The sequence below is a fragment of the Spinacia oleracea genome, chromosome 4, assembly GCF_020520425.1.
Source record: "Spinacia oleracea cultivar Varoflay chromosome 4, BTI_SOV_V1, whole genome shotgun sequence".
NCBI lineage: Eukaryota > Viridiplantae > Streptophyta > Magnoliopsida > Caryophyllales > Amaranthaceae > Spinacia > Spinacia oleracea.
Window position 1 is genome coordinate 151,103,739 of NC_079490.1, and position 25,910 is coordinate 151,129,648.

The 25,910-nt window shown below is 37.0% G+C and overlaps 3 protein-coding genes across 3 annotated transcripts; 2 read left to right on the top strand and 1 right to left on the bottom strand.

Annotated features, from left to right (window-relative positions):
* Nucleotides 1–5,196: 5,196 nt before the first annotated feature.
* On the top strand, nt 5,197–6,373 carry LOC130459168 (uncharacterized). The gene is made up of 2 exons (XM_056826354.1): nt 5,197–5,525; nt 5,814–6,373. Exon 2 carries the CDS (start codon nt 5,815–5,817, stop codon nt 6,262–6,264), a length of 450 nt encoding a protein of 149 aa, XP_056682332.1. The 5' UTR covers nt 5,197–5,525; nt 5,814; the 3' UTR covers nt 6,265–6,373.
* A 277-nt stretch (nt 6,374–6,650) lies between these two features.
* LOC130459970 (uncharacterized) lies at nt 6,651–11,868 on the bottom strand. Its single transcript, XM_056827609.1, has 5 exons — nt 11,410–11,868; nt 8,723–10,886; nt 8,492–8,635; nt 7,216–8,082; nt 6,651–7,112 (listed from the first exon to the last, which is right to left on the bottom strand). The coding sequence occupies exons 1-5, from the start codon at nt 11,487–11,489 to the stop codon at nt 6,840–6,842; spliced, it is 3,528 nt and encodes a 1,175-aa protein (XP_056683587.1). The 5' UTR covers nt 11,490–11,868; the 3' UTR covers nt 6,651–6,839.
* Nucleotides 11,869–16,824: 4,956 nt separating this feature from the next.
* LOC110783627 (proton pump-interactor 1) lies at nt 16,825–22,827 on the top strand. The gene is made up of 8 exons (XM_021987981.2): nt 16,825–16,983; nt 17,664–18,029; nt 19,906–20,094; nt 20,181–20,360; nt 20,452–20,646; nt 21,120–21,218; nt 21,314–21,826; nt 22,145–22,827. The coding sequence occupies exons 2-8, from the start codon at nt 17,673–17,675 to the stop codon at nt 22,466–22,468; spliced, it is 1,857 nt and encodes a 618-aa protein (XP_021843673.1). The 5' UTR covers nt 16,825–16,983; nt 17,664–17,672; the 3' UTR covers nt 22,469–22,827.
* Nucleotides 22,828–25,910: the final 3,083 nt, after the last annotated feature.

Sequence of the window (25,910 nt, forward strand, 5' to 3'; positions counted from 1 at the left end):
AAAGCAACCAGTTCTCAAACAAGTAAGCTCAAATCACTCAGGTATTGAGGATTAGTGTCTAATAAGATAATGAAATTTAGTCATGAAAGATTTTCATCTCTTACAGTAAAGTTTCATAGGTCTCGTCCGATAGTAGTCTTGTCAAGTATGTATCTATGTAAATTATTATGACATTGCCATGTCCACATAGTTCAAGAAACAAAACTACTAGTCATCTTGCATTCTAGTCGTCTAACGTTTTCTATGCGTCCATCTTTATAGAAAACTTTCGACCAGAGACTATTTCCCACTTTTGACATTCAAGTTCACTTAATAGACATTTCTTAGTCATAGGACTGGTCCTGGCAGTCATTCTTGAATATATTGTCAAATTGAAAGGACTTGTCATTTAATAAAACCGTAAAATTAAATAGAAGATTAATTCATTTCTATGAATGGTTAACCATAATGTTTTACAAAGTATTCAAAACTTAAAACTTTAAAACATTTAGAGGATATCAAAGTCATTATCCAATATGCTTGATTCCCATAGCTGCTTTGTGCGAGTTGTGCTTCGCTTGTGGCAGGGGTTTTGTCATTGGATCTGAGATATTGTCATCAGTTCCAATCTTGCTTATCTAGACTTATTTTCTTTCAACGAACTCTCGTAGAAGGTGAAATCTACGAAGTACATGTTTGGCTCTTTGGTGGTGTCTAGGCTCCTTTGCCTGTGCAATAGCTTCATTATTGTCACAATATAGAGCTACTGGTCCTTTAATGGAGGGGACTATACCAAGCTCACCAACGAACTTCCTTAGCCAAATTGCTTCCTTTGTTGCTTCATGTGTAGCAATGTACTCCGCTTCAGTTGTAGAATCCGCAATAGTGCTTTGCTTGGCACTTTTCCAACTTATTGCTCCTCCGTTGAGGCAGAAGAAAAACCAGAATGTGATCTGAAATCATCTTTGTCGGTTTGGAAGCTTGCGTTCCGTATAGCCTTTAATAATCAATTCATCATTTCCACCATAGACCAGGAAATCATCTTTGTGCCTTTTCAGGTACTTTTACAATGTTCTTGGCAGCAATCTAATGTGCCTCTTCTAGCTAGGTCTGACTGGTATCTACTCGTAGCACTGAGTGCATACGAAACATCCGGGCGTGTACATATCATAGCATACATTATTGAACCAATCAATGAAGCATATGGTATCCCACTCATTTGTCTTCGCTCATCTAGTGTTTTTGAACACTAAGTCTTGCTAAGAGTCATTCCATGAGACATGGGTAGGTGACCTCTTTTGGAGTCAGCCATATTAAACCTATCAAGTACCTTATTGATATAAGTACTTTAACTTAGCCCAATCATCTTCTTGGATATATCTCTGTAGATCTTGATGCCCAGTATGTATTGTGCTTCTCCCAGATCCTTCATTGAAAAAAAATTCCCAAGCCAATTCTTTACAGAGTTCAACATGGGTATGTCGTTTCCGGTAAGTAATATGTCATCGACATATAATACTAGGAAAGCAATCTTGCTCCCACTGACCTTCTTGTATACACAAGATTTGTCTACGTACATGATGAACCCAAAACCACTGACGACTTCATCAAAACGTATATTCCAGCTCCTTGATGCTTGCTTTAATCCATAAATGGATTTCTTAAGCTTGCATACCTTTTTAGCATTCTTTGGATCCTCAAAAACCTCATGTTGTGTCATAAACACAGTTTTTGTTAAAACGCCGTTTAAGAAAGCGGTTTTGACATCCATATGCCATATTTCATAATCGTAATATGCAGTGATTGCTAACATTATCCGAATAGACTTTAGCATTGCAACTGGTGAAAAGGTTTCATCGTAATCCACACCGTAGACTTGCATGTATCCTTTTGCAACCAATCTAGCCTTGAAAACTTCCAGTTTCCCGTCCTTGTCCTTTTTCTACTTGAAAACCCATTTTCTTCCTATGGCTTGGTAGTCATCTGGAAAATAGACCAAATCCCAAACTTGGTTTTCAGACATGTAGTCTACTTCAGATTGCATGGCTTCTAGCCATTGCTTGGAGCTAGGGCTTGTCATAGCTTGTTTGTAGGTTGCAGGTTCATCGCTTTCACCTATATCTTTGCGATCTACGCGGGGCAACAACTCCAGTTGGTTCTTGAACCTCACCAGATACTTCTAAAGATATCTGAGTTTCAAACTGAAATCATCTTCATTATTCTCTAGAGTTTGTTGTTCGACTCGAAGTTCTTCATGGTCTACTTTTCTCCCACTTGTCATTTTGGAAATGTGATTTCTTTCCAAAAAGATACCATCTCGAGCAACAAACACCTTGTTCTCAGATGTATTGTAGAAGTAATACCCCTTTGTTTCCTTTGGATAGTCCACAAGGATACATTTGTCAGATTTCGATAGAAGTTTGTCTGAAATTAATCGTTTGACGTATGTTTAACAACCCCAAATCTTAAGAAAAGACACTTTTGGAGGCTTTCCATTCCATAGTTCATATGGAGTCTTTTCGACAGATTTTGACGGAGCTCTATTTAGTGTGAGTGCAGTTGTATTTATTGCATGTCCCCAAAATTCTATTGTAAGTTCGGCTTGACCCATCATTGAATGAACCATGTCTAGCAAGGTTCTATTCCTCTATTCTGACACACCATTCTATTGTGGTGTTCCAGGAGGAGTCAATTCTGACAAGATTCCACAATCTTTCAGATGGTCATCAAATTCATAGCTCAGATATTCACCGCCTATGTCAGACCGCAGTGCTTTAATCTTCTTGCCTAGTTGATTCTCTACTTCACTATGAAATTCTTTGAATTTGGCAAAGGATTCAGACTTGTGCTTCATTAGGTAGATATAGCCATATTTACTGAAGTCGTCAGTAAAAGTGATAAAGTAGTTGAAACCACCTCTAGCATTTGAGCTCATTGGTCCACATACATCTGTATGGATTAAACCCAATAGTTCATTTGCTCTTTCTCCAACTTTAGAGAAAGGTTTCTTTGTCATTTTTCCAAGTAAGCATGATTCACATTTACCATAATCCTCTAAGTCAAATAGTTCTAGAATTCCTTCTTTCTGAAGTGGTTCCATGCGTTTCATGTTAATATGGCCTAATCGACAATGCCACAAATAGGTGAGATCTGAATCATTTGTTTTGGCCCTTTTAGTATTTATGTTATAAACTTCTTTGTCGTGATCTAACACATAAAGTCCATTGACTAATTTTGCAGATCCATAAATTATTTCTTAAAATAAAACGAGCAACTATTGTCTTTTATTTCAAAATTAAAGCCCTTAGCATCCAAGCAAGAAACAGAAATAATGTGTTTAGTAATGCTTGGAACATGGAAACACTCTTCCAATTACAAAACTAGCCCAGAGGGCAACGACAAATGATAAGTGCCTACAGCTAATGTAGCAATCCTTGCTCTATTTCCCACTCGTAGGTCGACTTCTCCCTTGCTAAGCTTTCTACTTCTTCTTAGTACCTGTGGATTGGAACATAAGTGTGAGCTACAACCTGTATCTAATACCCAAGAAGTTGAATTAGCAAGTTTACAATCTACAACGAAAATACCTGAAGGTGGAACGACTGTTCCATTCTTCTGATCTTCCTTTACTTTCAAGCAATCTCTCTTCCAATGCCCCTTCTTCTTACAGTAGAAACATTTGGATTCAGAAGTGGGTTGGCTCACTTTCTTCTTTGCAGAACTGGCGCCATTTTCTTAGGAGGGTTGGCCTTCTTTCCCCCCTTCTTAGCATTCCTCTTCTTACCAGATTTCTTGACTTTGCCCCCTCGCACCATAAGCACATCTTGCTTATCATTCTTGAGCGTATTTTTAGCGTTTTTTAGCATACCGTGAAGCTCAGTAAGAGATTTTTCCAAACTATTCATGTTGTAGTTCAGCTTGAACTGATCATACCCGCTATGAAGAGAGTGGAGGATGGTGTCTACAGCCATTTCTTGGGAGAATTGCTGATCCAGCCTACTCATATTCTCAATGAGTCCAATCATTTTGAGAACATGTGGACTTATGGGCTCGCCTTTCTTGAGCTTAGTCTCAAGAATTTCCCTATGGGTTTTGAATCTTTCGACTCTTGCCAGATCTTGGAACATGTTCTTCAACTCACTGATGATAGTGAAAGCATATGAGTTGATGAACGTTTTCTGTAGATCTGTTCCCATTGTAGCAAGCATTAGACACTTCACATCCTTGTTGGCTTCAATGGAACGATTGAGGGCAGCCTAAGTGACCCCTTCGCCAGCGGCTTCTGGCATCTCCTCATCCATGACATACTCCTTCCCTTCCTGCATAAGAACTATTTGCAAGTTCCTTTGCCAGTCAAGGAAGTTTTTCCCGTTCAACTTCTCCTTTTCGAAATTGATCGAATGTTGAATGAATTGTTGTTTTCCATAGTAAAAACTACAATTGAAAAGAATAAACAAGTAAATAACCATTCATACATGCTCTTAATAAAATTAAATTCAAGCAATCATGCATAATTCAAAGTTATTAAGCACTTTATTCGAGTTTATGTGTTCCATTAGGTGTGAATAAGAATGCTTTGGCTTGTCTTAATTTTAAAACATCTTAGGTAAGCAAATCCGTTGCTAATAGTCTAGAAACTACTCTTGGTTGATAGGTACATCTAAGTTCTTATTAGGAAAACCTATCCTATTTGCCACAACATAAAAGGACTCCTTACATATATCGCTGAGTTCAACCAAAATCAACTTGTACTCACAACTAATGTGTACATTATCCCAATAAAATCAAGAAGTGACACCTCGCTTTGGCAGAAACCTATCACTAACTATACATAAAAGTGAGAAAGTAAGTGTTATTTTGGAATGACACCTTTTAACTCAATTTTAAACTTTGGAACTTAAGGCTTTTACTATGTTGGTTAGATTTTAAGTGAACTAAAATCCTTAATCGTGCAACATAAGCAAGCCATAATCTCATGCATAATATCAAGACATATTTAAAGCAATAAATATCTTAAAACATGCATAATAAAAACTTTGTGATCTAGTATGGCCCGACTTCATCTTGAAGCTTCAATCTTCAAACTCCGTCTTGAAAATGGATTGGAAACTCCGTTCTTCGAATTTCACCATGGGAGGCGCCATTTTCACCAAATAGGATTTTACAATAATTAAACTAATTACAACAAATTGATGGTACGCATACCATATTTAAATAAAAGGAAATTTTGTGCAACACTACCTTTAAGTTTGGACGTTTTGTGAATTACTACCTTATAAAAAAGTTTTTTAATTTTGCTACCTTATAAGTTTGTTTAGTTTGAGTAACACTACCTTGTAACAGTTTCTGTCAAATTCCTCCGTTTGTGGGCCCCACCTCCAACGGCTATATTCAACTGCTTAACTCCCTTTCCCCCTTATTTAAACTTCCTGTAAAGTTTTATCAACCACATTCAACCAATTTTTCGGAAAAACATCAAGAAATCTGGGCAATTTTTTTCTCAAAGCAAGATTCGCAATTTGGTTGAGGAATCGAGTAACCTAAAGGTGAGTGCATTAAATTCGTTCTTGTTCTTGAATTTCTGGGTTTATTTTTTCAATTTAGGGTTTTTGTTCTTGTTCAATTTTATTAAATTCGAATCCTTTTGATAAATTTAGCGTTTGAAACCTTTGAATTGTCATGTGAAAACAACTACATTGCAAAATTGGGTTCTTGAATTGACTAAAAATGTGGGTATTCGTGGTTTAAAATATCAATTTTGATCGTTATTTGCAATTTGGGGGTTTTTGATTGAGAAATCAAATACTAATAATTAGTTGTTTTAACTGTTGCAGGATGTCGAGTGGGTCTCCTTGTGCTTCAAAAAAATGTTATTGTGGCATTCCATCCAAGATGTTGACATCGTGGACAACTGATAACCCGGGGAGAAAATTCCTGACTTGTAAGTTCTCTGATGTACACACTGGTAGGAAAGGATGTGGTTGGTTTTATTGGGTTGATCCTGATGTTGTGGAGTGGCAAAGAGTCGTGACGAATGAACTGGTGGTGGAGAAGAGATTGCTGAAAACAGAGTTGAGGGTCATGATGACAGAATTGCAGAAGTTGGAGGATGACAAAGCCCTTCTTGTTGCTGCCAATGAGAGGCTTGAAAGGATATGCAATGGTGGAGTGGCTGGAATGAAGGGGACAAAGGATAAGGGCCAAGAAATTGTCCATTCTGTATTTTGGTTTGTTGTAGGATTAGTTGTTTGTTGTGTGTTGAAGTTTGTAATGAAGTTCCTCTAGTGTAAACGCGACAATGGAACGGGAAATTGGATTTCATGTAATGTAATGTAATGTTGTTGACATTAGTTGACTCTAATCATTTAATAATGGTAATTCTAGCTTATGACAATATCTTTTTGCATTAACTTGTGTTCGATTATTAGCTCCGTTTAATTGTGTACCGATTAAAACTTGGTTAGTATACGTGCTCGTTTCACCTGTCATTCACCACAGAGGATAAATCTATAAATTAGGTAAAGTCCTTGAAGTCAACGGGAGTCAACTTTGGTCCATTGACTTAGTTTAAATGGAGGACAAATTTTTCTCAAATGAACCACACCTGAACATCATATATTCATAACAACAATTCAACAAGTGAACAACAAGAACAACAACTTGTTAAACCTGCACTTAACTGAAACGAGCCACGCGTGAGCCGAGCTCGAACGTCAAATATAATTAAGGGGCAAATGAATCTTTACACAGTGTTCCAATGTAAACCTTGCACCTAATTACAATTGTCATTGCCAAAATGTAACCTTGTTGCTAATTAGAAACCTTAACTACTTGTTCAAAGGAATTACAACCAACAATACTTAAATATGCCACACTGGTTTCTTTGTTGTCTGCAATTTGGGTCTGAGTTTTGGAGGGAGTGATGTTTGAGGCTGATGAGTTGATGTTTGGCTGGATGGACCTGGATGCTGACTTGCTGTCTGACCTGGTTGCTGACTTGAGGTCTGACTGAGTGGAGGAGGTTGATAACTCCCTGTCTGACTGGATTGAGGTGGAGCATTAAATGTCTGTTGCATGGTAGCTGCACTTGAGTTTTGTTGCTGTGGTTGAGTGACTGATTCAGCATTATACCTCTGCATACACAACAGAAACACATATTGTTAATGACAATAGAAACACAGAAACAGATTCAGCTCTAAACAACAGAAACAATGTAAATACATGACAAAAACTCACCCTTAAAACTCTTGCAGCCCTCTTGTTTCTGTCAGCAACAACCCATGGGTTCTTGGAGGGATCCCTCCCTGGTTCCTTGGGCTGAATAACACCAGGTGGATTATTGCACTTTCTCTTGTTGTGGCCTGGTTGTTTACAGTTTGAGCAGTTATTCGGCTTTTTCCCTCGCTTCACAAACCTCTCCTCAGCATCCTCACCTGCTTCTTTCTTTCTCTTATGTGACTTAGGCCTTCCTGGCATTTTCCTTAACAGTGGAGGCAAAGGTCGAGGCAAATCTGTTTTCTTCCACTGCTTCATCCCGGGCATTGGCTTGATATGAGGCGAGTAAGTTGCTAAGTATTTGGCCTTTGAGTAACACTCATGAACAAAATCTTCAGGCCTCCACCTCTTCTTCACAATACATGCATAAGCATGTGGACATGGTATTCCCGTTAACTCCCACCTAAAGCATGTGCATGTCAACTCCTTCAAATCTACCACATGCCTATCAAAAGCAGTTTCCACCTCCCACTCATCTAATCTAGAAGGACAGACTATACAATTCAAAGATGCTTCATAAACCCAAGCTAAAACCTTCTCAACAAATGGCATAAACCTCCCCTCATACTTTTGAATACCCTCCCACTTCTCAGCATTCCTTCTCATTACGTACCTCCTAATCCAATCTAGGCAGGTTATTATTGGTTTATCCCTAGCTTCCCTTATCACAGCATTAAATGTCTCACAAAGGTTGTTGAGCAACATGTTAGACCTAGAATTCGATCCAAATGCATGTCTACACCAATGAACAGGAGGTATGTCACTCAAGTAGTTATATGCATCCTCGTTTAGCTCTTTGATTTCAGCCATGTAAGAATCATGCCAATGCTATACATGTAACAAACAAAAACAAGGATGACATCAACAAACAATAACAAATGCTATACATTTATACATTTAGTGCGATTAAGTCCCGACTCGGGTACGTGTCCAAGTCACGATTCGGGAACGTGTCCAAGAAGCATGCTTTACTTTTCTACCCTAAACACACATGCTTTTAAAATAAAATCACAAGTGCAACCAAATTTAAGAATACGAGTCGATTTCTAAAATAAAATCACAAGTGCCGCCAAATCTAAGAATACGAGTAGATTTCTAACATGAAAGCCTAAATGCAAATAAATCTAAGAATACGAGTCGATTTCTAACATGAAAGCCTAAATGCAACTAAATCTAAGAATACGAGTCCATTTCTAACATGAAAGCCTAAATGCAACCAAGTTGAAGAATAGCAAACCTTAGTTGTTGATCTTGCTGCTGCCCAAAACAGGTCCTTATAGGCTGTGCCACTGAATTTATTCTTGAAGTTAGCCCATATGTGTCTAGCACAAAATCTGACCTCGGCTTTTGAACTCACAACAGATATAGCATCCAATAGTCCCTGAATTGAAACAATAAACAGAAACACAAGGTTAGTAAACCATCCAGAAACTGTACCTCATTGAACAAAAGAATAAAACTATATTACCTTTTGCCTATCAGACATAAGAGTCAATCCTTCTCCGTCATGGTGTCCTATGTCCTTCATCAGCAAATCAAGAAACCATGTCCAACTGTCAGCATTCTCAACTTCCACCACTGCCCAAGCTACGGGAAAAATATTGTTATTTCCATCTTTGCTCACAGCCACTAAGATCATTCCTGGATGAGCCCCTTTAAGGTGACAACCATCTACTCCAATCAGGGGCCTACATCCATTCTTAAAACCCACTTTGAGAGCCTCAAAACAGACGTACAATCTTTGAAAGAACGGAGTGGGGTTGTCTCTAATCTGGCATTGTACATAGGCTGAAGAACCAGGATTGTATTGAAGAATTGCATACCCATAGTCATACACAGCAGCATACTCATCTGCAGCATCCCCATACAGAATCAATTTGGCTCTAGCCCTAGCAAACCATGACTTGTAGTATCCAATATGTAGCCCCGTTTCCTTGTAAACCCTTTCCCTAAACTTAACAAGCCTCCAATATGGTTCTGACCTCCACTCCTCCAAATACTTCTCAGCTAACCACTCCGATGTGATTTTAGAACTTGAATGAACCACACCACAAGTATGCTTTAACCTTAAAGACTTGATCTGAAACGTTTCTTCCATCCTTAGTTTCTTCACATGAATCTTAAACCTACACTTATGTGGATCATCACACACACACTTTACAAGCTTTGCATGCTTTTTATCCCATGGACAACTACATCTATACCTACAATACACACTCACCCTCTTCCTTCCATTATGAAGAAGGTAGTAATCGTAGTGGTTCTCGATCGAATGATACCTTATCGCTTTCCTAACAGCATGAACACTCGGGAACTTTAAACCCAAACTGAGCACAATCTTTTTCTTGAAGTCTGACTCTGGATTAAAGGTAGGGTATGGATCTACTTCATCATCTGAACCACAAAGACTTCTAAGCTCCTCTGAATCATAATCCACCTCATGTTCTAGATCCACTTGTTCTTCCACCTCAGGTGCTAGATCCACTTGTTCTTCCACCTCAGGTGCTGCAACCTTATCTACCCTCTTATTTCCCCTCAACACAGTAGACAATGGCTCACAGAACAACTCATCCTCCTCTAGTTGTTTTCTGTCCTCTTCCCCTGGTTCAAACTCCACATCTAAATCTGAAAAGTCTGAATCACTTTCAGACCAATCACCAAACTCATCATTTTCAAATAAACAGTCCCCAGGATCCTTTTTCTTTCCTTTCCCCTTTTTCTTCCCTACTTTTCCTGCTTTTCCTTTGACCTTTTTCCCCTTCTGTGCTACACTCTTTCTCCTAGGGGTAGAGGTCTTCAAATCTGGACTAAGAAGAGGTGGGTTTGCAGGCAGAGGTGTTTTTGAAGGTTTTGTGGGAGTGGTGGTGGTATGAGGAGGGATTTCTGTTGGTTCTATACTTGGAGTGTGAGGATCAACTGAAGATATATTTGAGGGAATAGGTTTAGGAACACTTGCTTTGACAGTGGCTGAAGCAATTGGCTTTTTTAATTGGGTTTTTTTGGGTTCTTTTACAGTGGATGGATTCTCACTTGGCCCTGTACCCTTTCCCATGTAAATCACATCAGGATCAAAACCAAGCCTTGGGCTTCTCCTAACTAGGGAAAACTTTGACTGAAGTGGTTCCATTTTCACTTGTTTTAGGGTCACTGTTGATGGGCCAGCAGGTTTGGTTGTAATGGGCTGGGTCAGTGTTCTTTGTGGCCCAGAAGGATTGCTTTGTGTAGCTTGTTTCAGTGGTCTTGGTGGTTTAAAGTTGGCAGTTTGGTAGGTAACAGATGGGCCAATAAAAGCTGGTTTGGATTCCTCAATAATGTACAAAATCACCCTGTTAGACCCATCTTTTGTCTCCAATAACCTCCCTATATCATCATGAGTGTGTATAATCTTCCTACCCTTAGTCAAATTCATCCCATGTAGCCTAAACCATACACTGAAATTCTCAATAATCCTCCCTATAGTTCCACTCATCCCTTTCATTACAAGCTCCCTCAAACTAAAAACAGTTAACTCATGCAACCACACTGTCAATCTAGTATACAACTTCCCACCAACATAATCAGTTTCCCCCTTATTGAAAACAAACTTTCCCCCCATCCATATTGCAAGATCAATGTAACCCAACTGCTCATTCCTACAATTTTAATTACCACAAAAAATTAACTGCAAATCAACAGTGATTACAAAAAATTTAAAAAATCCCAAATCGAGTACATGTCCAAGTCCCAACTCGGGTACGTGTCCAAGTGTTCGACTTGGTTACACAACACGAACAAAAAAGTAACCACATGTAATCACTGTAAACTAATAAACTAATCAGTTATACTAATCTAATTTTTCCAATAATAAACAATTATTTCACAACACTAATCCAGAAACCCAATCCAGAAACCCTAGACATTAAAAAATTAGGGGTTTTTCAATTAAACAATCAATTAATCATTATTCACATTAAACAATCATTTAAACAATCATATTAAGGTTTCCAACAACATTAAACAATGAATTCGTGGATTTCAATGACAATAAAAAATTAGGGTTCTTGATTCAAAATTTCACAGTGCAATTAAAAAATTAGGGATTCCTAATTAAACAACTAATTAACCAATAATATCACATTAAACTACTAAAATCGCATTGTTTTAACTGTTTAATACCTGATTTGGGATCCACCTTGTCGGTTCGTTGGCATTATCCCCTTTCCCTTATCCTTTGGACCACTTCCTGTCGTTTTCATCTTTCCAAGATCTTCTTTTGGACCACTGCGCGTAATAAAGAGAAGAATCTCTTGACTTGAAGAAGATTCAGAAGTGTAGCATCATCAATTATGGCTTTAGGGTTTGTGGTTGAGATTGAAGGAGAGAAGAATAAATGTGAAGCAGAGGAAAAGAAAAATGACAGAGGAAAGAGAAAGGAGAAGATAGAAGTTGGTGGGAAAGCAAATGGAGGGAAACGTTGGAGGTGGGGCCCACAAACGGAGGAATTTGACAGAAACTGTTACAAGGTAGTGTTACTCAAACTAAACAAACTTATAAGGTAGCAAAATTAAAAAACTTTTTTATAAGGTAGTAATTCACAAAACGTCCAAACTTAAAGGTAGTGTTGCACAAAATTTCCTAAATAAAAACTAGGGGTGTTCATTACTGGGTACCCGAAAATGCGGGTACCCGAAAATGCCGGTACCCGGAAATGCGGGTACCCGGAACTACGGGTAGTCATTTGTTCGGCCCATGCCCCGACCCGGAATAACCGGGTACCCGGTTATCCCGGGTCGGGTCATCGGGTACCCGGGTACTTTTTTAAAAAAGCTCATTTAACTTTTCCAACTCCCTAGCTCGCATATCCAGTTTTCTTTTAATTTGCTTATGTTCTTTTAGTTGGCTTATATTGATCTTGATTAAAATTTTCCCTATGAGGTATATCTTTCTAGTTTCTTCAGACATTCCCTAAGCATGTTCTGTTGGGATTTTGATGGCTGGAGTCTCAGTCGGTGATGAAACGAATCACCGTCTTTGAATGAGTTCACAATTTCACATATCCAACATGTATTGGTTCATGACCATCATTCACATCTTCCATTTACCCCCTTTCCCTAGGAAGTTGCTCACATTATTTTCCTTCAAGGACTTGATAATCTTCTAGACAGCAGACCGTGAGAGAGGAGATCAAGGGGGTGAGAGGCGACGGCGGTGGTACGTGTTGGTTCGCCGGTGAGGCTTGGGCGAGAGAGAAGGTGAGAGAGGAGATCAAGGAATTGAAGGTGACGACGGTGGTGCTGGTGAGCCGGTGCGAGAGAGGGGTGAGAGAGGAGATCAAGGGGTTAAGAGTGTGAGACCTTGAGAGAATGAGAGGAAGCGACGCCTGTTTCTTTAAGAATGGAACCCTAAAGTCCCAGCTACACGACACACTCTAAAAACACGCTTTTTTATTTTTTTTAACGGGTATTCTGGTACCCATTTAATTAAAAGAGCGACACATGCCCCGACCCAGTACCCGGTAAATATTCCGGGTTGGGTACCCGGCCCAATTATTTTAGAAAAATCAAAAAATTACCTGGTTTAATTGTGTCGGGTCAGCGGGTCAACGGGTCGGGTAATGCGGGTCGGGTATTTTTAAACACCCCTAATAAAAACCATGGTACTTTTGACCATATTTTACATTCAAATTTAATGGTACGCAGACCATATTTTCTATCCTATTTGGGTCATACTAGTCACTTTCCGCAACCTGCAAAACAATATATTTACCATATACCATTCACCCATTCATTTATCAATGAATGGCCCACTTAGCAAGTTAGCAGAAAAATATGCATCACATAAATATTTGCAACAACTAATCAAGGTTCCAACAATTACAAATTATGCAACCTTATTAGTTCTAATCGAGTTATTTTAACCTTAAAGGAATAAAGACCTAATCAAGAGCTTAATGACTAAAAGCTCCCACTAAAACAAAGAATTATATGCTTTATTAATTTTAAACATAAAGTTGTATTTCCAAGTCTAACCGGAAACTTACAATTTTAATTAAAATTTGAAGCTCATATAAAATAATTTTAAATCCCTTAATTATTTTTCAGTTCATTAAAATTAATTAATTATAATTTTCAAGGTTCTAATTTTATTAAATAATTAGTATAAAATTAATTATAATAATTATCTTAACAAAATTAAATTCCGAGAAAAATTATAAGTACGAAATTAAAATAAATTAAAATCGTTACTCAACGAAAAATCAAAACGAACGATCCAACAAGCCAAGGCAAGGTCGTAGGCCAAAGCCCACGCCTCACCCTAACTGGCAGCAGCAGCGCCCATGGACGGCGTGCACGAGTGCATCGCCCATGGGCCATGGCCTGTTGCTTGTCGCTGGCCGTATGCGCAAGCCACAACACACACCGCACAGCCCGCGGCCTGCGTGTGCGCTGGGCAGTGGGGCTTGGCGCAGTGGTACGCGAGCTCCCTTGCTCGGCGTACTGCCCGCATTGCCTCCTGCCTTGCGTTGCTTGCTTCGTCGCCCACGTTTACTTGCTCGTTGCCTAGTACTGCATGGGCGACGAGCTCCTTTTCTCGTCGTCGCATGCCCGTACCAATGCAACATCCCTTAAGGGTAACACTTAGCTATCCATTACTTTGTGCGTGCAATTTCGTGAATGTGACTTTATAAAATTGAAACTTTTATAATTAAATTTAACGACAAATTAATAACTCATATTAATTTCGTAAATTTAGGCGATAAATTCCAAAATTTATTAATCAAATCAATTTCCAATTATACGATTTATTAGGTATTAAAATGAAGGCCGTAAAATTTTAAAATTTCTAAACTTTAACAAATTTTATGGTGGTTTTTTAATCATAGGTTCCCAATTAAATTATAAATTAATTATGAAAACCAAAACAAATTCTAAATTATTTGAAATTCAACAAATTAATTATAATTACAAATTAGGTTGCATAATTAACAAGTTTAAGCCTTAAAATTGTTAAACATATGCAGTAGGTCAATCATAGATTTAAGATTTACATACAAGATTAGCAAATATTAATTTTTAATATCCTTAAAATTATAATTATGCATTTGAAAAACTAAAACATCCGAAAAGTCATAATTACGCATCGAATTTGAGAATTCTGGTTTAGGCCGAAAAATATTAATTTTGTCAAAATTTTAAAACGCCGTTTGCATGCGAATTCACTATAAAAACATAAGATTTTGAGTATTATTGACAAAACTGCCGAAAATCCTGCGAACATATTATTTAATATTCGCACGAATTTGCAATTAATTATACCAAATTAATTCACCCCTTTAATTCATTGCAAATTTATAATATTAATCCACATTAATTTAAATGATTATGCAATTAATTAGAGGCTCGTGATACCACTGTTAGGTTATGAACAATCTAATGTCATGCTGAAAAACCATAAATGCCAGAATTCAAATTAAATGCACATAATAATTTGGCATAATTTAGTGAACACACTTTGTGATGCGTGCCTTCCCTAGTTGCTCCCGAACCGAACAAGAACAAGTTAGAACGCCAAACGTCGTCCCTCCATAGAAAATCCACAACACGTTCGGATCCACCTTAGAAGATACCAACTAGGATATAATATAAGGTTTATGAATTTCTGGATCTCACTTTAATGTGATGAGCAAAGAGAATTGAATTGGGTTTCAATTGATGTGTATTTTACATGTCCATAGGCCATGTATTTATATGAAATAGGAAAAACCCTAGGTGCCAAAACCCTAGCACGATTTAGGAAAGTTTAGGAAAATATACAAAAAATCCAAAACCCTAAATTGCCTTAATGCTGGTCGGCTGCTTTGCTTGCATAGCAGCCGGCAACCTTGGCCTGCACGCAAAGCCCAGCAGCGCTGGCTGTGCTTTGGCCCAAGGCGCTGGCCAGCTGCACTGGCCCTTGTGGTTGTGCGCGTTGTGCCTTGCCCCAGCGCTGGCCCTTGTGGCTGGCGCGTTGTGCCACGGCCCACGAGCTATGGGTCGTTGCTTCGTGCAACGTTCTGTTGCTCGTTTCGTGCTTCTGATTTGTTTTTCCAATTCCGGAATTTATTTCCGACTCGAACAATATTTACGTTTCCGATAATATTTCTGATTCCGGTAATATTTCCGATTTCGACAATATTTCCGATTCCGATAATATTTCCGTTTCCGGCAATATATCCGATTCCGACAATATTTCTATTTTCGTTTAATATTTCCGATACGAACTGTATTTCCGTTTCCGCTAATATCTTCGACCTCGATAATATTTATATTTCCGTTATGAACCATATTTCCGTTTCCGGTAATATCTTCATTTCCGGCAAATATTATTTCTTTGTTTTTTCACAGTTTGTTTAGCTCCCACTGAAACCAACATCCGTCATTTTCGAATATCGATAATTAGAGTATCTATTGAATATAATATTTAACTAAATACTTGATCCGTTAACGTACTGTTTGTGTGACCCTACGGGTTCAGTCAATAGTAAGTTGTGGCATTGAATATATTAATTACACTTGAACTGAATCGACCTCTAGCCGGACATTCAGATCACTTGATCTCACTGAATAATTAACTTGCTTAATTAATACTGAACCACACTTATTAGACTTAGCATTAAATGCAAACTTGGATCAAGGGCATTATTTCCTTCAGGGGGTTGGAGGGAATATTTTTTTAAAAAAAAGTTAACGCCATGTGTCGGTCAATGCCGGAAAATTGGCGTTGACCATCGAAAAATAGTCTTTGGTCCTTATTCACAAAAATAAACAAATTGGGCCTTATGTCACAACTTTTTTTTAAAAGGTCATTTGTCATAATTTTTGTGTTTTAAAAGGTCATTTCTGACAAATTTTCCTAAATAATATGATTAAATAATAATTTTGTCATAATTTTTGTGTTTTAAAAGGTCATTTCTGATAAATTTTCCTAAGAAATATGATTAAATAATAATTTTCAAATATCCGTTGTGTAATAGACTTAATCTAATTGTCAAAATAATGTACTCCTACTTGTAGTATTTACATATTACTCCATCCGTTCCTAAATACGTGTCCAGTTCCCATAAATAGCGTTCCCTTATAAGTGTCCAGTTTTCATTTTTGGACATACACCTTTCCCACTTTTCCATACACTTTTCCCACTTTTCCACACTTTTCCCACTTTTCTATAAATCATTATTACTTTTCTTACACATTCTATACTTTTACCATTTTTCAATCACCACATCCACTTTTATATATACTTTATTAATAAACAATTATCTAATTTTTCTTTTCCAAAAAAAAAAAACATTCTCAATCATTACCTCTTACACACCATTCAATTTTATTAATTACCGTGTAAATGTCCAAAGTGGACACGTATTTAGGAACGGAGGGAGTACCAATAATTCTACCCATTGTCAAAATAATGTACTCCTACTTATGGTTTATTTAGATATTACACATAGTTCGAACTTCGAAGTGGATACATCCGAGTATATAATAGATATCGCAAACGAAATCCTAAAAAGAGAAAAATTACTTAAAATTGAAAAAATCTAATCCTCCCCCTCGTCTTCTCCATCTTAGAACACTACTATAAATCATACTTTGGTCTTGTCTCCCTTTCTCTCTCCTACCTCCTTCTCTCTCTATCACGGTCAGATAGATCTGAACCTTTTTTCTGCTAACTCTCGTGCGACTCTTCCTTCACTTCAGATTACCACTTTAGGTGATTTCCCCTTTTGTTTTAACAACTTTTATAGGTTTCCAATTCTTGTTTGATCCAATCTTTTCGATCTGTCAATGATCGCTATTTTTCTCCAGGTTTTTTTGTTTTGTTTTTGGGATTACAGTTAGTTTTCTTGGTTGCATGCATGTATGTTTCAATATTTCATCGGTTTCTGTAAATTTTGGATTATTTTTTTGGGTAATTTTAATTGGGTATTGTTGATTTGTGATTTTGGAGTTCTTTGATGTCTTGATTGCTTATGTATTTGTCTGATTAATTTAGTTTCAGAGATCTATTAAAGCTATTGTCATCTGATTTGTGATTGAGGTATATGTCCCGACCCGGTTATTATTTTGAAAATTGTCTATGTTTTCGTTGAAGTGATCGAATTGTCCATGCCCATGTCGGGGTGTCGAGGATTTGAAACGGGTATATGAGGTAAAATGAAGAGTGTGAGTAACATAATTGACATGATTGTATAATTTGGGTTTATGAATGTATTTTTTTAATCAAACTTTGTAATTGGAAGGGTTTATGCATTGACTTCTTTCTTGTTAATTTTAATCAGATAAGTTGGTGAGCAGCATACTTGGTTTTGTTGGGGGGGAGGATGGTTAGACAACTTAGATTTAAAAGGGATGGAATTTGATGGTGTTAATATTGATCTGTTTGTTGTGTAGGGAAAAAGAATGGGTGTAGAAGTTGCAGGATCTGAATTGCCCAAGGAGAACGGGGGTGATGTGAAGACTAAACTGTTTGGCTTGGAAAATGGGAAAATCGATTTTTCAGAGGTCATCACATTCGGCTCGCACGGTGTGGATGAAGTACAGTCTACGGGAGAGGCGAATGAGGCCTCAAATGCTAGCTTTCCTAAGGACGCAGTTGATGAATGGCCTCAAGTGCAAACCCATTATTTTCATTTTGTCAGGCGTCATCGATCTCTTGAGGACCCGAGCTTGAACGCTAAAATAGAGGAGGCTAGGAAAGACATTCAGAAAAAAAGCGAAAAAATCAATCAGTTATATGAAGATTTGAGGGTTAAAAACGTTAGTAAGCAGTTTTTATTTCTTTTCCGGGGTATTATTTTTTAACTGGTTAATCTTGCATGTGCATATTTTCTGCAATTTCTACAATATGAATGCAATTTGATTTATGTTTGTCTTCCATTACTTAGGATGCGCTCTATTCATCTGAATTCAGTCAACTTATTTTAGCCCTTATTTTTTCATGAGCTTATTTTTCCTTAAATGTGTAGAAATAAGTTGAGCAGAACATGACCATAATACCTTTCTATGATTTTACTGACCATGAAACAAATGAAAGAATCAATACCCTTATTAATATAAATACCTGCTTGGGGGTGAGAGGGAGAGGGGGGTGGGGGGGATGCTAAAAATATCCGAGTTAGGTTTGTTTTCTGGCCTCCTGTTAGCAATTTAACAAAATAACAGTATTTCTATCAGAATAATATACTCTAAAAATACCACTACTATGCATGTATAATCCTCTTTGTTAACCTCATTGTTTCCAGTTGGGTTAATGGGGGTGAAGGTATATTAGTACTCTAAAGTCCCTTATATCTGTTTAGCTCTTTGTTCCTGACTTTGTCTGTCTGTTATCGTCATAACTGTAGCATTAGGCAGTGGCAGTGTATCGCAGCTTCAAATTGCTTGCCTTACCAGCTCTTTGCTTGTCTTCATTTGATCTTTCACGGGCTTTGGATTCTGAGTTATGTATGTGTGTGTCTGTTAACTTTCTACATGAATCAGCTGAAGTGGTTTGTGTTGATACCAAATAGCTTGGGTATGCTTACCTGATTTTCTTTTTGAGTGTGCTCCAACTGAATAAGTTCTAATTGTAAGGCTTTGCTTGGAAATTTGTATGTACTGAGACTATATCTTTATACTTTTTCTTTGGCAATTCCCCTTATTTTTTGGTGCGGTTTCAAATACATAATCAGGAAATGACTATAGACATTGCTCAAGCCTCATTATCTCCTCTTTCAAATTAAAAGAACAGTATTCAATAAATATTTTGCATTGGCAAATGGTATTGGGTACGTGTATCCTTTATACTAGTCGATGCAAACTTTTACTTGATTATCTTGGGATCAGTTATTTTAGGCATCTCTACCACTGTAGGTTAGTTCGGTGTTGGGTTTTGCACATGTGGATCTTTTCGAAGTTCAAACATTTCCAGTTTAGTATTCATAATGAGCTGTGGCTACTGTTGTCCCAATTACCTTAGCTTTTGGCTAACTTGTCGAAGCGTGGCCTTGGTAATATGTCTGTGCTTCTTGCGATTTACACTCTTGAGTCTTGACATTTGGCCATAATGTTCATAGCAATTAGTGGGTAATATGGGCATGTCTTGCACTACCTAACCTATGGATAGAGTATCTGGACTTGATGACATTCTACCATTTCGTTTAGAACGTATGATTATTGCTGCTCAGATGGTAATGCATGGCCCCTTGTAAAACATCTGAAGGACTACATTTTCACTTGCACTATAAGTTGCTAGTCCGACTTGGATCGACTATCTTTTTTGCTTGCTTGCTTTATCTTACTGTTCTTTTGAGGTTTTGGATTATATGACTAATCTTATTATATGTGAAAGTTCTTAAAGTGATATTTTACCTGTTGCTGAATTTATAGCTGCCAAATTTGTGTTAACGAGGTTCAGACAAGAGGGGACTGGGCTAAGACTTCTAGGAATTCTATCACCTTGAACTATGATACTTGATTTCTTCATTTCAACCAAAGTGCCATTTCCTAATTTTATTACTTCATATAACATGAAATGAGTCAGCTCCAGGAAAGAGTGAAATGTTTTAAAAGCTGCAGTTGCTTCTTTGTGTAAATAGTATCTATCTCTTTTTATCATGATTTTGAGGTTCTGCACTTCAATACTGTCTTGCAGTCAGAGAAATCTGAGCTATACGATGAGTTGAATGCTATTAAAGGTGAAAAAGAGCAAAACTGGGCGTTTATAAATGAAAAAAGATCGCAAATGAAGCCCTTGCAGGAAGCTTTGGGCTCCTTACGTGGTGGTGGTGGTGGAGAGAAGGGATTTCGCATATGTTCGACTGAGGAGGAGCTTAATCAGCTTGTGAGTAAAACTACCCAATTCTTGGAAAAGCCATGTGCTTAATGTTGTTGATATGTACTTGACCTTCTTGCTTTGAATGTATGCAGATAAAAAGTGTTGAGTATCGGATGCAACATGAAACTATGTCATTGAAGGAGGAGAAACAACTTGTTAAGGAAATCAAAGAATTGGAGGCAACAAGACCGAAGGTTATTGCTGAAATGGCTAGGAGGGCAGAGATTCAAGAATCCATGGGGCAAAAAGATGTCCTCCAGGATCAGGTCAAGGTATATGACTTGATCAGACATCATCAAACATTCAAACCCTTGCTGTGTCTATGATTTTCTAATTAATTTTTTTGGTCACATTTTTCTGCAGCTTTTAGGTACTAATCTGGACGGAGTACGAAAGCAGCAGGCAGACATAAAAGCAAAAACAAATCGTTTGGGTCCGCAACTGGATGCGGTAAAGAAGCAGGTTGACACCATATTGAAGGAGTTGGCAAAGGCTAAGGAACAAAAGGATAAAGCACTTGAGAATTCAAGGAACCTATGGAGTTTACGGGAGGAAGGGGTATGCGTTTTTTTTTCCGGTGTCTTTTTTAGCTTATCTTTTCCTGCATGTTATCAAATTTTCAGAAGAGTCCTGACATTTTATTCAAGTTATGCTGTCTTCTTGTCAAAGTTTTTTGTCATTGGATGTCTTTGCTTAATATGTCCCTAGCAAGTTCATGGGCCTCAAGTCATGGCAGTGTGATTTGTGTTGTAGACTCCTTTTTCCAATTGCTAACATTTCCCATTTAGTGAAACATGGGCAAAAAGAATATTGACTGTCAATGAGCTCGCTATCATGTATCATGTGTTGTCACTTTCTACTACTTTTTTTTTTCAAATTTTATTTCATGCCTGTGTTGTGAAAAACGAATTATTGTAAAAACAAGTTTGCATGAAATAAAATATACACACTTATTCATGCTTAAGCAATCAGTGTTTGCCTTAATTTCAGTAATTATCTCATATTCTTTGTTTTTCATTTTTCTTCTCCAGAGTAAAGATTTCAATCAAAGCCGGAACATTCTAAGACAGGCAGAAAATCTTGCTGTGACGAAGGATGTAAAGGCCCTTAAGGAACTCAATAATGCCGAGGTTTTTCCCGGACTCATACAAGTCATATTTGCACTTAATATTGAGTGTCTCACATGTCATTGTAATGTGATGCTATTCATCTGCCCATTTCCTAGGTTGAGAAATTTATGGCCCAATGGAACAGCAACAAGGCTTTTAGGGATGATTACGAGAAGAAAATTTTGACCTCACTGGACAAGCGACAGCTGAGTAGAGATGGAAGAATGAGGAATTTTGATGAGAAGCCACTGGTGGCGAGGGCAGAGCCACCAAGACCTTCTGAGACAGATGTGGCTTCTAAAGCTACGTCAAAGAAAGAAGTTGCAAAAACCACTTCAAAAGCAGAGAACTTGCCTGCAGAAAAGGCTCAGAAAGAATTAAATAAGGGAAGCAAGGACTCAAAAACTACTTCAGAACGAGAACTGGAACTGGAACTGGAAGAAGATGTCTTTGTGGTTGATAAACCAAAAAAGACCACTGAAATCAGTGCAGAGAAACTCAAGGAAATGAAGAAGGAAGAGGAAAAGGAAAAACAAAGACAAGCCTTGGAGAGAAAGAAGAAGATGCAAGAGAAAGCTGCTGCTAAAGCAGCTCTGCGGATCCAGAAGGAAGCTGAAAAGAAGATTAAGGTAAATTCTTCTTCTTTCAAGAGACTTCAAGAGTCTCAATTCCCCCTCCTCCCGTCTCGTCCTTTAGCTTGATACTTTTGTGTGTGAATTGACTAGAGTTTTGTTTAAATTTTTGATTGGTATTCCGGCTTATGAAATATAAAAAAATCATTCCAGATGTAACTATGTCAATTTGCGGTTCCTTTTTTTTCTTTTTCATATGGCTCATTGGTTTGTTCAATAAGTGTTTAATACTTTAATCTTTTAGAAAATGCCCTTACATAATGAATCATCAACAGAGAAAGAATGTTTAATAGTTTAGATTTGATCCCATTTCAGGAGCGTGAAAGAAAACTGAAGAAGAAAGAAGCATCAACTGTACAAGCGACCAACGAAGAAGAGCCAACTGAAAATCCTGATGAAAATGCTGATAATTCTGATGAAGTGGAAGAGGTCGTTGAAACTCCAGTCCCATCAAAAGCTAAGGTTCAGCAGGAGAATGCTCTCAGGCACCGTAGACCTATAAAAACTCGAGGTACTCTCCCAAAAGCAATACTTAAAAAGAAGAAATCAGATAAGTATTGGCTTTGGGGTTCTGCTGCTGCTGCTGCTGTTGTGGTTGTTCTGTTGCTTTTCGTTCTTGGTTATAAGTACCTTTTCTGAATCAAAGTTTAGTCCTCTGGAGAAGATCAAAGATCAAGAATCAGACTAATATGGATGCCCCGATGTATGTTGTTTAAGCTGGGGTAATGTAGTAGTAGTAGTAGAAAATGTTCATTTTATGTTTTTTACATTCCAATTTGGGGATGGACTATCAATCCATAAGGATCTGTAGCTCAGGCAGGCAGTTCATAGTTGTTTATTACGGGGACGAGACTAGTTATACTGTTTTAGTTTTTTTTTTTTGTCTGTACTAAAGTTTTGATTTTGTTCTTTCCTTTGTTTTTTGAACTTTCGTCATTTTTTTTCTCTTTCGAACTCTGAGACTTTGGACCCTTATTAATACATTCGCAGTTAGACAATTCCTAGTGTTTTTGCCCTAGTTGAATTACCATATGAAGAGTTGTTTTGCTTGTTCAATAATGCATTGGATAAATCAAATACGAAGTATAATTCTTCTTAGACCATATTATTTCCTCTGTTCTTTTAGATTTAGGCTCAAAATGAAGGGAAAATATTTTTCAATTGTTTGTTTCCTTACCAAAAAAAATTACAAAGAAAAAACATAGAAGTGGAAATGAGAAGAGATGAAAGGAAACGTAAGGGATTAGAGTGAAAATGTGGCATTTCTTTTTTTCAAAAGAAAAGTTGGGTTTTTTTCTAGATTAAGTTGTTTTTCACCTTTTAAGCTCAACAAAACAAAAAAAAAAATTAGAAATCTAAACATATATGATGGGATCACTTTTCTTCACTTTACTTGTATACTCCCTCTGTATTTATTTAAGGGATACACTTGCCTTTTCCGGCCGTATTTATTTAAGAGATACACTTGCCATTTTTAGTAACTTATCAACCCCACTATCTAATTAAATAATATATCTAATTTACCCTATGACCCACCATCCTATTAAACAATTTCATAACCCCACCCCACAAAATGATATGGTCCCCACTTATTTACTTATTAAAATATCTACTCAACCACACTTGCTTTATTATTTTATTTCATTCAATTCTTCTTTTTAGTACACGTATCCGACGAAGTGTATCCCTTAAATAAATACAGAGGAGTACAAATCAGCAATTTCAATTTAATCAATACCTAGTATTTAAAAAAGAAAACCAGCTCCAATTTAAGGACACGTTAGCAACGTTATTTTGAAGACACATGACGGACACATAATCATCATGCATTTTACTTTGCCATGTGTCATTACCTTATTCCAATCCTTTTTACTAAGCCACGTGCATGTACAATCACCACATTGTTCAATGCTTCCACCTTTTCATCTTCCTTCAATATTGAATGCATAACTTCAATGTTACAGAAATATGAAAAGAAATAAACTTCAATGTTACAACTTTAATGATTTCACCTTTTCATCTTTCTTCAATATGAATTGAAACGGCAACATGTTTTAAAACAAACCAATGAGTCATTTAATACATAATTGAAACAACATCAGGTTTTAATGGATTTTGCAGTTAAGTGCTCGGTATTTATCGGACCACATCCAATCTTCCATTTTCTTTTCAATTACGTTCTCTATTCTATGATCTTCGTCCTCTTTTAATTTTGTACTTTAAGACGATTTACATAGTTATATATTCATTTTGGTTTGCTTATAATTATCCCATCTACATCACATATAAGCATAACTCCGATCTGTAAATTTTTGGTTGTTTTGGCCTCAGGTATTATCCAATAATTCGTGTATACTCAAGATGGTTAAGAATTACTCTGTAATTTCTTTCGGTTCTTGAACTCATTATAACCAAGGTATTTCCCAAATTCGTTCACTGTAACTTTTTTTCATTTGGTCGTTTAAATGGTTCAATCTTCAATCATTTGATTATTGCATCCATTTTGCTAAAAATCGGGCAAAATTGCCAAATATTCTTCAAAAAAATTCTTCTTATTGTATTACATCCTTTTAAATTTGGTAATTTGTGCTCTATTTGTTGTGTAATTTTTACAAGGTAATAAGTTCAGCTTTAACAGAGTAATCATTTTTTTCCCATTCAAGGATGGTATATATTTTTACTATTTTTCCTGATAATTATGTACTTTGTATTATTTTATGTTTTTACGAAGTTAGAAATTTCATATTAGCACATTTTTGTGTAAATTTATGGGAATTAATAATAATTTCAATATTGTGGAAATTATATATGTATTACGACTTATTTAAGAGTTTTACTTTTCTTATGAGAATTTAGGTTCACGGTAATTTATCTTGCTGAAAATATTTTACAGTATTAGCTCTTTAAAGTTTCTTGTGATAAAAACAAGTCAGCGACATACATTGAATTCAAAGACCATAAATTAATAGTTAGAATAAACATATCCTTTTACTAAAGTTCTAAACATCTTTCATAATTCAGTCTATATTCGGAATATAATGACACATTTTTCAAAAAAAATATTAACTACTACAGGGGAAAGAAAGTATTTACAAAAGGAAAAATAATCAACAAAGACAAATACAATTTTAAGCCAAAATTCCAACGGCATTACCTTTTACCAGGTTAAAAATCAATCGCCCTTACAAGTATCTCCGACCTCACCTTCATCTAGGCAGGAGTACTCATACAAAGAACAAAGGTAATAATTTTGTAGTCTGCAAGACTATATGGCTATATGCAATATGATCAAAAGCTCAAATCCCGTAACCAAATGTACCAAAAGAAGCAAGGACTATGAGATCGAATGAGTCTTTGATAACTGAGTCTAAAAAATATTGTTATGGAATGACACACACTATTAATACCTACTTCTATAGTTCTATTGAATAAACAACACAAATTGGTGGATGACTCACCTTGTGACTTGAAGGTCACAGGTTAAGCCCCTTAATTGTTTTTGAGGGAACTTTTGTTATACTTTATCCATTGGATTTGCCTATTATTAGGCGTTTGTTCGACTGATTTAGTGGGTAGTTAATAAAAAACTATGTTTTGTTTTTTTAACATTCTTGCACAAAGTAGTGTCTAATAAATATTACATACATTTTTTTTTGAAACATTACATCCACTCATACAAAACAAAATTTATAAAAATAATAGTTATGTTTTATGTTGTAAACTGCTTATCCTTAGTGAAGCTCGTGCTTTGCACGGGCCAAAAGACTAGTTTCAATAATAAACAAAACCAATTTCAATCTCACCTCCCTTGTTTTTCTTTGTTCGAACCACCATCACCAACAACCACCGCGACCACCACCACTGCCTACCGCCCTTACCACCACTATCAACCGCCACTGCCACTACTACCCACCTCATCTCCGCCTCCATCGCCGGAAAAAACCCGACCCGACGCCCCCCTTATTCTCCCCTCCTCCCTGCAGCCCGCGCTCCCCTGCCTTCCCTTGTCTCCCCCTTGCAGCACCACCAGTGGCGCGACCACCACATCCTAGCCCCCTCACCACCTCTTAGCCCCATCTTC